The 12,368-nt window shown below is 41.6% G+C and overlaps 1 protein-coding gene across 1 annotated transcript in view; it reads right to left on the bottom strand.

Annotated features, from left to right (window-relative positions):
* Positions 1–526: 526 nt before the first annotated feature.
* Positions 527–12,368, bottom strand: part of col16a1 (collagen, type XVI, alpha 1) — an 82,115-nt gene continuing 70,273 nt past the window's right edge. Inside the window, exons 50-71 of the mRNA XM_085345962.1 lie at positions 10,800–10,853; positions 10,653–10,706; positions 10,480–10,533; positions 10,359–10,403; positions 10,203–10,256; positions 10,079–10,114; positions 9,929–9,991; positions 9,781–9,852; positions 9,600–9,653; positions 9,399–9,443; positions 7,424–7,468; positions 7,144–7,197; positions 6,972–7,025; positions 6,821–6,871; positions 6,313–6,402; positions 6,165–6,200; positions 5,992–6,036; positions 3,933–4,127; positions 3,617–3,680; positions 3,251–3,427; positions 3,086–3,163; positions 527–2,118 (exon numbers count right to left, since the gene is read on the bottom strand). Coding sequence (XP_085202088.1) covers positions 1,925–2,118; positions 3,086–3,163; positions 3,251–3,427; positions 3,617–3,680; positions 3,933–4,127; positions 5,992–6,036; positions 6,165–6,200; positions 6,313–6,402; positions 6,821–6,871; positions 6,972–7,025; positions 7,144–7,197; positions 7,424–7,468; positions 9,399–9,443; positions 9,600–9,653; positions 9,781–9,852; positions 9,929–9,991; positions 10,079–10,114; positions 10,203–10,256; positions 10,359–10,403; positions 10,480–10,533; positions 10,653–10,706; positions 10,800–10,853 — 1,614 coding nt within the window. The 3' untranslated portion in view covers positions 527–1,924. The remainder of the gene's footprint in view (positions 2,119–3,085; positions 3,164–3,250; positions 3,428–3,616; positions 3,681–3,932; positions 4,128–5,991; positions 6,037–6,164; positions 6,201–6,312; positions 6,403–6,820; positions 6,872–6,971; positions 7,026–7,143; positions 7,198–7,423; positions 7,469–9,398; positions 9,444–9,599; positions 9,654–9,780; positions 9,853–9,928; positions 9,992–10,078; positions 10,115–10,202; positions 10,257–10,358; positions 10,404–10,479; positions 10,534–10,652; positions 10,707–10,799; positions 10,854–12,368) is intronic.

Raw genomic sequence — 12,368 nt, 5'->3', positions numbered from 1 at the left:
TGTATGAACAATATATATTTTTTAGCACCTTATTACTAGCAACCTGTAGCAAAACACATACCCATTTTTGTAGCTGAAAAAGGTAAAAAACAAAAAAACAAAAAAAAAAAAATAGCACCATTTGAGATGCATAAAATAGCTCAGTTCCCAAATAGCTATTAGCCAAAAAAATTGTCATATCTCGGCATAGTGTGTTGTGTGTAGTAATAATAATAATAATAATCTAGGGAAACTGGACAAGCTGGTCAAAAGAGCAGGGTCAGGAGAGGAGCAGATGACAAGAGAGGTACAACAAGTATCTACATTTCTATCAGTAAAATATGGCGCTGTCATGGTTTGAGACTGTATTTCAACCAGTGGTGTTGAAATACACCACTGGAACAAACAGAACAAAACAGAACAAAAAGACACCAAACAACTGCACGGAGTCACTCAATACACCTCAACACAAGGGTTGACAATGATGACCACATGATACCACGCTTTTTTTTTGAAAAGCAATTTAATTCAGTTTAACATTCCCCTTGGGTTATTTTGTGGAAAACTAAAGTCTGACCACAGCTTCACAGAGTTCCAGATATAAAAAAAACAAAACCAAAAAAATGATAAAATAACAGATAAAGCCCCAAAATACAGTAACATGTAGCACTGCAAAAGCACTTTGTGAGGCTTTTTCAGAATATGTTGTTATCCTTATGTGATTGTGAGGGTTTGGTGGTTGTGCTTGGATTACAGTACCTGTGGTAAATGGGCCCAATTGCTGCTCATGTTTTCTGCTTCTTCTTAAATCTGGGCAGAGTGAAGCACACAGATGGCTTTTGCCGCTACTTTGAAGTACAAAATGGAAGGAAATGTTTTAAAGTGGTTGCATTTCCAAACATAATGGCATTAAAAGAGGACACAAAATGAACTTTACCAACATAATTACAAAATCCAATGTGTCTTCTGTGTAAAAGTATTTTTTTATAAATAAGCTGTTTTTTCTGCACACATCATTCCATTTTGAAAGCTTATCGACCTTAAAAAAAATCCCTTTTTTTGGCACTTTTTATTGCTGGATAACCATTGACAATAAAAAAAGACAAGGGGCTAGCCATACTTTTTATCAAAACATTTGAAAGTGTATAAAAAGCCACCATATATATATATAAAAAATAAATATATACAAAACAGTCAATCCATCAGATACTCCTTGAATGTAAGTTTTTGACATCTGTTTCTATAGAACTGGAAAACATTTCCAGGGGATTTTCTCTTAAAAGTCAAATTCAAATATGTTTCTTCACACCTCAAGCACAGGGACAGGATATTAGAAATGCATGGGATGCACTCAGAATGGGATTGTGTCAGAAAGGAACAGAGATATGAGAGATGGCAGCAGTGCTAACATAATTGTGTGTATTCTCTTCCTACAGATTTATACAAACAAAATGTAGAAAAAAGAGTAGAAAAAAAAAGAAAAACAACAGCCGAGACCAGAATCTTAAAGAAAAGAAGAAGAAGAAACTGCAGTTTGTGATTCTTGTCACCTCTCCTGGGTTGTTTTAAAATATACAAAAGGAATAAAACACAGCGAGGAAAATGTAAAAAAATGAGCCAAGACCAAAAATAAGAGCAGGAAATAAAAGCAACGAATTGGCTTTCGTGGGGGAACAACAATGATGCAATAAAAATGTGCTGCCGGTGTATCTTTGCAGGTCTCAGTTCCAGCGAGGCCCTTAGAAAGAAATCGCAGATGTTTGCTCAGAACTATAGAAGAAATCGGTGAGGGTAAATCTAGCTATTCAACAACAAAGGCAGTGCCTATATTCCATCTTGTGGTCAGACTTAATAACTTTGGGTCACGGTGTTTGGCTTTCTTTCTTCTCCTTGTAGTCTTTTTGCTTCAGCCCCCCTGCCCCTTTCCTCCATCCCCTGTAGCCCTTTACCAGGGGCCCTTGACAGATGGGCCCTTGGGGCTGTATTCTACTGGATGGCTCATACAGTCTGCGGGATTACAGCGGCCATCTTTTCCTTTGGAACCCTGTTGTCCAGGAGGGCCTGGGATCCCAGGGACACCCTGCTGGCCAACGGGACCAGGGGGTCCCATCTTACCATAGCCTGGGGGGCCTGGAACACCTTCAGCATGAAAGGAAAAACAGAGAATATATTCATCATGTCAACACCTCACAGGCTGTTATACAAGCTGAGCAAAGCACATAACTGCCCAGGAGCACAAAACACCCCAGATTTTACCCCGTCTCCTTAAAAAATGTAGATTGGTTTACTAAAGATATTTTTAAAGATACTTAAACTGGTTTATAGAAAAACAACAAATTGACAGTACTGTAAAAAGAAGTGCCAGCGAGATAGCATTAGAGTGGCATCAGCTTTGTCAGTAATAGCAAAAACATGAGTTCCTAAATGCAACGCTATCCCCCTTTAAAGATTTATTGGACGTATAATATTAGAATATAAAATCCGTAAGTACAACACTTCCAAAATAAAAAAGCGTGGATACAAGACGAATGAATTTAATCATCAGTAATGTCATCAAATATCATCTGCACGCCATATCAGAAAAATATACAAAACAAGCACACAACACGAAGCATCATCTCGAACAGATGACGTTATTTCCGTGCCCGTTGTCGGGGGAACTTGAATTAAACATGAACGGATATTAAACTCCCACTTTGATCACTTCATGAGTAGCACGGCATCTTTTTCAGCCCATGCTCAACGTCCTGCTCCATGTAATGTGAGCACAGATGCTAATTTGCTAATTTACACCATGCTAAGTGAACTCCATCATGATTAGGGATTCTCAGATGCGAATTTGGCTTGAAAGAATCAGACTGGTGATTTTAATTAAGGCCATTTAAGAACGATGAAAAATTACCTCATCGTGCTGGCAATTTACTAATCAACAGCAAGTTCTAAGGAATTAGCAGCCTTTATGCTATTTCATCCAGTAGAATAAACATAAAGCGTGCGCAGATGGAAATGCTGTCACACAACGTGAGCAAAGGAAGAAAGAAATCTAATGAGGCAAATAGCTGCCACTGAACTATACGATGAATGATGAATGAGTGGGGTATATTACCCGGTGCTCCAGGAGGGCCTACATCTCCCATCTCTCCAACACCCTTGTCTCCTTTTTCTCCAGACGGTCCTCGTGGTCCTAGGGCAAGAAAGTAACACATGACCATATGGCAACAAAGCTGCTTACTGTCTGCTTATGATAACGTGACATTACTGTCACCCTCACCTGGGAGTCCTTGTCCTCCTGGCCGGCCTTGTCGGCCAATCTGTCCTGGAAGACCGGGGGCACCTGGGGTTCCGGGACTACCAGGAGTTCCATCTTTCCCTGGAGGCCCAGGCCGACCCGGGGACGCCACCATCTCTACTGGCATCTGCATGCGAGACATGTAATAGGCCATTCTCTCTGGGGAGAAGAAGAAAACATTGTGAATAAAAGAAGTCCACAGAGGAAGGAGCAGCTGTTTCCCAAAGGACAAATAGAACCATTCTTGAAACACAGATATGCATCTCGTGAGATAATACTACTCTAGTGTACAAAGTGGTTTTTTGCCCACTAAATATTCACACAAAGTGCATTTGCACATGTCCTTACCGTCAAAGATCTTAATGACCTGTTGGCGAATGAAGTTCTTGACTTCATCGTAATTGACAACAGCCTGTTTGAGAAGACAGACAGAGAGGGGGAAAAAACCCCAAAACAAAAACCAGACGAGCACACATTAATCAAGGTAGATAATTAAAAAATTCATTATTTACAAGAACAGATGGAGCTAGCGAGCGCCTGTGGCCAGTCTCCTCATTTTTCTCACAACCAGCCTGGTTATAGCATGATTTGGAGCTGATTAAATGTTGGAGGAAAGACAAAAAAATCAAACCAAAAACAAAAGTGCAATGAAGCTGCATCTCACGTCATTTCCTGGCGATCCTGGAAGACCAGGGGGGCCGGGGGCACCTGCTGAGCCTGGACTTCCCCTTTCCCCTCTGGGGCCGACTGGGCCAATCATGGGCTGTGCATCCTTGGAACTATATGCTCCTCCACCAGGGGGCCCTGGCCTACCTCTTTCTCCTGGAGGACCCCTCTGGCCAGGAGTCCCTGCCTCACCCTGAGACACAGAGACAAATAAAGGTTATGCACGTCTTTTTACACCTTTATTTAATATTCACTATGTTGATGTGCATGATGGATGTTCTATAACTGTACTGTCCTTTTATTTTACCAAGAGTAATGTGATAAGGACTGTTACCAACTCAATAGCATCAAAATATGCAGAACTGTGTGATCTTATCACGATGGAGCCATTAATTTTATTTTATTTTTATTTTCACTCTTTAAACCCAACCTTCCAAAGGAGTGTTTCCTTTCCTGTTAAGTACCTGGAAGTTAGGCAAAGTTAAGCCACTCCACGAGAGTGGAGCTTATACGACGAGAGTCTTGAAAGGTTCACTGTACTTGCAATGTAACATATGGAAATATTGTTTGTTTTGCCACAGAAATGCCAAGAAATTATGTGGTACTCAAATATTACTTGTGAAGTACTTAAAATTATTTACATATTAAAATTTACTGACTTGTTACCCTTTTATTCCAGTGTACTTACCTAATATCATTACCTAACATTGTAATTTCAAAATAAAATACATTGAAAATCCATTTAGAAACACAGGAAATACACCCTTAGTTGCAGGCCTTACTGTAACGTGTTACTTGCTATCTATATACAGTATTCATTAAGAATATAACGATCCATCCGTCCATTCGCTTCCGCTTATCCTTTTCAGGGTCGCGGGGGGCGCTGGAGCCTATCCCAGCTGTCATTGGGCGAGAGGCAGGGTACACCCTGGACAGGTCGCCAGTCTGTCTCAGGGCTAACACACAGAGACAGACAACATTCGCGCTCACATTCACTCCCACATTCACACCTACAGGCAATTTAGATTGATCAATTAACCTATTCCCACTAACTGCATGTCTTTGGACTGTGGGAGGAAGCCGGAGTATCCAAGGAAAACCCACTCAAACACTGAGAGAACATGCAAATGCCAAACAGAAAGACCACAGCCTGATGGTGGAATTGAACTCAGGACCTCCTTTCTGTGCGGCAACAGTGCTAACCACCGTTCCACCGTGCTGCTGAATATAACTATTTCGCCAATTTAGGAAGCCTACTGTACAAATACAGACAATATTAATAACTGAATTAAGCCCTGTAAGACGGCTTTTGACTACATCTATATCACTTTCCACACTGTGGTGCTCAGCACTCAGGTTGTGTAAATACACTCAAAAACAGGCCCACTACATTAGCGACAGTGATTTATCGAGGACAAAGCAGCCCATAATGGACGTCTAATGTTTACACATCAGCGGCAGACAGGCGGCTCTTGAAACAGAGAGGAGCGAGAAGAATAGAAGAGTCCGTTCTTGTCTTTCTCCTCTGTTCTCCTTTTCTGTGCGGCTAAAAACCCTGACAATGCCGTCCTGTCAGCGTGACAAATAGCCTCATCTAGCATCTCCCCTCATGCTTAATAGCATTATCCCAGCGGCAGAAGAATAACTTTATCACTGTACCCACCTACTGTAAAGCCTGCGTCTCAGGCTACATCCAACAGGCTCAGTACTGCAGCTACAGAAGGTTAGCGGGCAGCCATCTGCCAGTTTGGAGAAGGGTGAAGTGAAGGGAGAAGGAATGAGAGTTTCAGCAGAGGGGTCGGAGGGTTAGTGATCTGATGACTGTGTTAAGTGCGAGTGCTGACTGAGCAGAGATGTGGGAGGGGGGCAGCGAGCATGTTCAGCACTGTAGTGTGCCGGTATTAGTCTCCGTGGGCTAAAGGGAACAGGAAAAGGGTGGATCTCACTGCGTTCAGATGGTCCGCAGAGGAGACGGATGGCTGAGCTTCACCTTGAGGAGGCACACACACACAAACACACACATTTCTAGAATACTGCACTGAAGAGTCGTCTCTTACCTTTTGCCCTGACTGACCATTGTCCCCTGGCACACCTGCCACTCCCTGTCAAAAGAAAACAAAACAGAAAAACAAGTATCAATCAAGGAAAGAAATATGCGCAACATAATCTGTCAGTCTGCCTCCATTATACTTTAAAAAGAGGGCCAACACCACACCCAGACATTACTCACATCTTTTCCAGGAGAACCATCGCTTCCTGGCTCACCCTGAAGACAGGGTCAAAGCAAGGGAAAAAAAAAACAATTTAAGTGGGAAATGTTGGCAGTCTGAATTATGTTTAATTAAATGTAGATAGGGTCATTTTAGAAAAGTACCAACCATAGGCCCCGGGTGCCCCGGTGGCCCTGGAGATCCTGGCATCCCTGGGAGACCCCTCTCTCCATCCTGGCCCTTATCTCCTTTTATACCCTAGTTAACCAGGGAGAAAAAAATGGAGAAGATTCTCTTCTATTATTTGCATGTTTGGCAGCAGGACAGAATTTCAATAGTGCCTCATTTCCACTTCCCTCACGCAGGCATACGCCAACAATACAGACCCACCAACACATAACGTTCCCACTTTCTACTGACGCATTAATTAACAGTTGTGGAAAATAAGATACTACTCTACTTTATGTTTTTTTACTTCTCTTTTCTGCAGTTATTTTCCACGATCACAGTCAGTGTAAATATTACTCGCTTTGCTCACTTGTTTATATTTGTCTGACTATACTGTTGACCCATTCTCCTGTATGGGATTGTTAAAGATGCATTTATTCACACTCAATCATTCAGCTCTTGTTTAACTAAATAGTTATCATGATATTTGAGAGATTCTCTCTCTCACCACTCCTGATGGGCCTGGAGGTCCTGGAGGTCCAGATGGACCTGTAGAGCCCTGATGAGGAAAGCAAATAGATTTGTGACGTCTAGCTTGTTAACACACTGAAATATTGCAATATGATGAATGTATATGTTTGACATAGAAGTGAACTTACAAGGTGGCCCGGAGGTCCAGGTCTCCCCTGAGGTCCTGGCGTACCTGGATCACCCTGGAAAGGCCACAAACTGACTGTGATGTATGCCAACTCGCGCTTTCAGCTTCCATGCATAGATTACTGATGTGCTTTATAATCAAGTTGGAGGAAAGATGTAAAGCAAAATAGTCACCTCATGTCCCGGTCTGCCAGGTGGCCCTTGTGGACCTGTGGGTCCGGCTTCACCCTGCAGGGATAAGAAACTTATGAATATGAACTAAAGGAAGCACGATAAGAATGCAGGACTCTGATTTTGGGAGATTCAAAAGAATAAGTTAGCAAACCAACAAAAAACTCCCCAAAAAACAGACTTTCATTGTAATGATCAGCTTGATAAAAACAATTTGGTTTCATGCAGAAGAAAGATGGTGTAAATGTGGCAGACACGGTAAAGCAGCGAGTCGCTGGCTAACCTTCTGTCCGGGAAAGCCAACGTGGCCGGTTTTCCCTTTGAATCCCTGAGGAGAGACATCAAAGAGAATGAGATTGGTACAGTATAAAAATTCACAAAGTCAAAGCAGCCAAAAGAAGAGACAGGCATGTCTTTGAAAATCCTGAACACCTGCTCTTGGGTAGAACACAAACTGTGATATGGTGAGAGAGGAATAAAAAAAAAGGAGAACTGGAGGGAGACAGACAGCTAGTCATGTCTCCAGTGGAGCGAAGCTGCGCTGCTATACAAGACAGAAAGTTAGGGAGATCTTAGGAGGAGGTACGAAGGTTAGAGGTTTTAGATTTGGTTACATTACGAGTAACATCTACATCCTTAACAAGAGTCGGTAAAGACTGCTGCTCCAACATGGCTGAGGGGAAGCAAAATATCGCGAGTCACGCTGTCAGTTAATTCGCATAGGGCAAACCCAGAGCAACTTGGTCACTTTATTAGGTACATCTGTTCCAATCACATGATAGAAACTCAGTGCATTTAAAGTTCAAACCGAGCACGACTGAACGTGGCGCGGTTATTGGTGCCAGACAGGCTGGCCCTGCGTATTTCAAAAACTGCTGATCTTCTTGGATTTTCACCCACACAACCATCTCTAGCGTTTACAGAGAATGGTTGAAAGAAAAGAGAAAATAATCAGTGAGCGGCAAAAATGCTTGGTTGATGCCAGAGGTCAGAGATGAACGGTCAGAGAGCGTGATTGGAAGGCAACAGTAACGAGAAGAAAAAAAGCAAAACAAAAAAACTTGTTACAACCAAGGCTTGCAGGAGGACATCTCTGAAAGCACAACACTGAAACAGATCGGTTACACTGGCTGCCACTCCTGTCAGCTAAGAACAGGAAACCGAGTCTATAATTCACACAGGCTCACCAAATTTGGACAATAGAAGAAGACAGTCATGACATTTGTTTGTTAGGGTCGAAATTTGGCAAAAACAAAATAAAAGCATTGATCCATCCTGTCTTATAACAGTGGTTCAGTGGTGGGAGATATTTTCTTGGTAAACTCCGGAGCTCTTAGCACCCCGACTGAGCATCTTTTAAACACCACAGCCTGATAATTGTTGATCACATCTATCCTTTAAAGACCACAGTGTGCCTACTGTATCTTCTGATGGCTGCTTATATGCTGAAGAAATAATTAGATTAATTTCTGATGTTAACGCTGAGAGGAAAAAGGCATTTACATTTACAGCATCACTTAATGAGCACTTGTGCACTTAGATATTGCTGCTGACACAGCTTAGCTGACGACTTTAACTCACTAAATCACCTACTGCTAATTTGCTAATTAGCAGTAGCCTATTGAACTTTTCTCTCTCCGTTGTCCTTTAAGGGGGGACACTGCACACGCTGTCTGGTACCTGCTAAGCACACTGAGATGACTTATGACTTGATGTGAACTGAATTAAGGAAACAATATTCCAGGTAGTTTTGGGATATAGTCAGTTCGAGTACGGACAAAATAAAACATACTGTGGAAAATGCACGTGTGTGGAAAAAAGACATAAAACACAACCATTAACTTCAAGCGATGTTACCAGGATGGATATTCTATCTGTATAAAAATGAATCTCAAGGTAACATTTTATAGTAAATAGTAAATTGAAGGGTTTTTTAATGTTAAACAATATAATTGTAATCCAATTACAATCCATGAAAGAGTGTACCAGTAAGGAGGGCAATTCATGAATAACTGATGGGTCATAAATTACAATCTTTCTTATTAAAAAATGAAAGCCACATAAATTTGAACATTAATAATGAGCCAGCCTTAATTCTCTGCACAGTTACATTAAAGAATTCATTCTCTGCAACTGTTTCAGTGTTTTAAATCTGAACAACCAAGATCAAGTTGATGCAAGATTTTATTAATAACAACATGATTTTTGTACAATATGAAAAGATACTGTTCATTCTGATTAGAGGAGGGAATACTCACGGGCATTCCCCGGGGTCCTGCTGGGCCTGGAGGCCCTGTTTCTCCCTGATGAGAAAAAAATAAAAAGAGCCAGTGCCAAAGATCAGCTATTACAGCCACATCTTTACTCATCACTGCTTTTTTTTTCATTATATACTGTGTGTTTGTGTGTACGTTGCATGTGTGGGCAGACCACCCATCTGATTCATGCATGTGACCTACCCGCAGTCCTGGTTTCCCATCTTTTCCGTCAATTCCGTCAATGCCACGGGGCCCCTTTTAATATTGCAAGATAAGAGAGGACAGATAAGTACTCATAACAGCATAGAGTTCACAGGTAGGTCAGAAAGGGTCATACTTAGATTATAGAGTGCAAAAAATAAAAAAGAAATAATGCACATACCATCAACCCTGGCGACCCGGTTGAACCGGGTGGTCCACTTGATCCTTGAGGGCCTTGAGTGCCGTCGTTGCCCTAGAAGTAGAGATTTTCAGTCCAATTTGAAGTGCGAACAAAAACTGAAACAGCTAAATGTGTGTTTTGTACTCACTTTTTCCCCTTTGAGCCCAGGAAGCCCTTCCCTTCCAGTTTTGCCGGCAGGACCTGGTGGTCCCTAAATTCACACACAGTGATACAGAAAGTCTCAACAGTAACATCAAGAACAAATGGCTGCTTTAGTGGACTGAAAGCATTTACATACAGGTGGTCCTGGGAAGCCTGGTTGTCCTTGGAAGCCCTTAAAATATAAAGAGAAACACACTGGTAATCGGTAGTACTGGATCTGTCTGTTAGGTCTATGTGTCTTTGTGTTTTATAGTGCATACCTGATCCCCCTTAGCACCAGCAGGCCCTGCTGGTCCACTGTCTCCTTTAATGCCCTACAGACGCACAATGTTCACCCAGTTATTAAACTTAGAAATCATAAATGAAAAAGCCGGATCCTAAATATTGACAAGCTAAATTTACGATGAAATGCTGACCGGCAATCCAGCTTGTCCTTGATATCCAGGGTTACCAGGAGGCCCCTGCAAAAGGGAGGAAAGTTTTAGCCCAAATATATCCAACACAAGCATCCAGGACAGTGTTGATGCAATCCCTTACTGATTCTCCTTTTAGGCCAGCAGTTCCTGGGCTTCCACGTTCGCCCTTGAGTCCCTGATAAATAAATAAAGGCAGAAAATTAGTGTCTGCTGACATGTCAGTATCACCCCCCAGCTGTCAGGATGATGTCAGTGCTACCGTTTCTTCATAATCAAGCAGGCAGAGTGACTTACAGGCAGTCCAGGAGGGCCCATGGTTCCTGGGTACCCAGGCGTCCCTGAAGGACCCTAAAGTAGAGATCACAGAATCAATCAAATATGGACAGCACTTATTTTTTCTCCATGCTATAATGTGAGACAGAATGATTGTGTGATACTTGCCTGATCACCCTTCATTCCCGGGAGGCCATCTGACCCTCGCTCACCCTGTTGACCCTGAATGTGACAGGAGGGAAGAAGGATTAGAAAATGAAGAAGAGGATGTGATATGTACGTCTGCGAGAGAGGCTCCCCTGGCAGAAATAAAAGTGACAGGGTAAGTCAATATCAAAGAGTGGAAAAGGCTAACTAGCTTGGATCACATCCCCATGAGACTCCCTATTTGATTTTGTCCTCGGCTCTATACCTCCATGAGGCTTTAGCTCTGAGGTGGTGACACCCGGGAGAAAATCATTATAAATACATATATAAAGAGATTTCTTTGGAACTTTTTAAAATTTACTCAACATATTATCCAGACACTTGCCTTTAAATCCCATCCTCCATGTTTCAGGTGGAAATTTGAACTTACAAAAGCTTTTAGACACCAGCTGTAGCACATTAAAAAAACAAACAAATAGCTGACACCAGCAACAATAAAATGACATGTTATGAACAACAGGAAATCATAGAAAAGCTATATTTCGTTATCTGTTGACATTTGAAATCAAAGTATTTCTTGGTCGTTTTATTCTCTATCAGTACAGGTTTACATGACTCGCAATAATCTATTCAAAATAATGACATTCAGACTGATATACTAGCCGATATTAGCGATTTGCTAATATCAATATCAATATCAAGACTGACAAATAAAAATTAAAAAGTAAAGACAAACTAAACACTCTTCAACCATGGTATTAGTTATGATGTTGCATATTTTGTCCACCAGAGGTTACTCTCCACCTTCCCTGTATGTATGGTTGGAACGTCACAAACACAACAACCAGCTGATGCCAGTTGCGCATAAAGGAGTAATCCACAACTTGTTGTGACAGTAAAACAAGATTATTTAGAAAATTCATGTTAAAAATATCAGCCGATATATCGATTTGAAATGATCTAATATCGGTATTGATCTTAAAAACCATTTATCAGTTGGGCTCTAAAAATAACCCATATTTATCTTATAGCTTGTGCAGCCCACTAAGCTCATTTTCCATCAGAAACAAGTTCTATTAGTATTTCTTTCTTTAAGCTAACTTTCTTTTGATTGGCTACCCTATATGTGGGGTCGAGCTGTGGGGTCAAGCTGCATGCCTGAGACGACCGCCTCTTTGACATCACACAGATCCAACAGAAGACTCCAGAGTCTCAAGTCGGTACTTTTGCCTCAGTGTGATTCATGAATACACACTGCTCTCATTACTTACTGTACATTTAATATGAGAGAACTTATGATCGGTTATTACACAGTGTCTGACAGTTCGCCAGCTGGGATTTCCTTTACCTTGGCAAAATAGACAGTTTGTAAAGCAAATGGTCAGAAATGAGAGAAAACTACCTCCCAATTAGGCAACTGCCTGATTACCTTTAGTTTATACGCTGATCGTGTTTACCGCTGTTCATAATCTACACCTGCAAAAGCCTACATCGAGCCAAGACGAAACCCTGTGATTGGTTTCCCGTCATTGTCAGGAACTTCTTAACTACTGAATAAAAGCAGCGTTTTCAACAGCAGGATAACACTAC

This window comes from Diplotaxodon limnothrissa, linkage group LG22, assembly GCF_057381915.1.
Source record: "Diplotaxodon limnothrissa isolate DT_005_m linkage group LG22, D_limnothrissa_male_GT1.1, whole genome shotgun sequence".
Taxonomy (NCBI): domain Eukaryota; kingdom Metazoa; phylum Chordata; class Actinopteri; order Cichliformes; family Cichlidae; genus Diplotaxodon; species Diplotaxodon limnothrissa.
The sequence above is the reverse complement of the archived record's forward strand: the minus strand, read 5'-3'. Positions and strand labels throughout refer to the sequence as shown.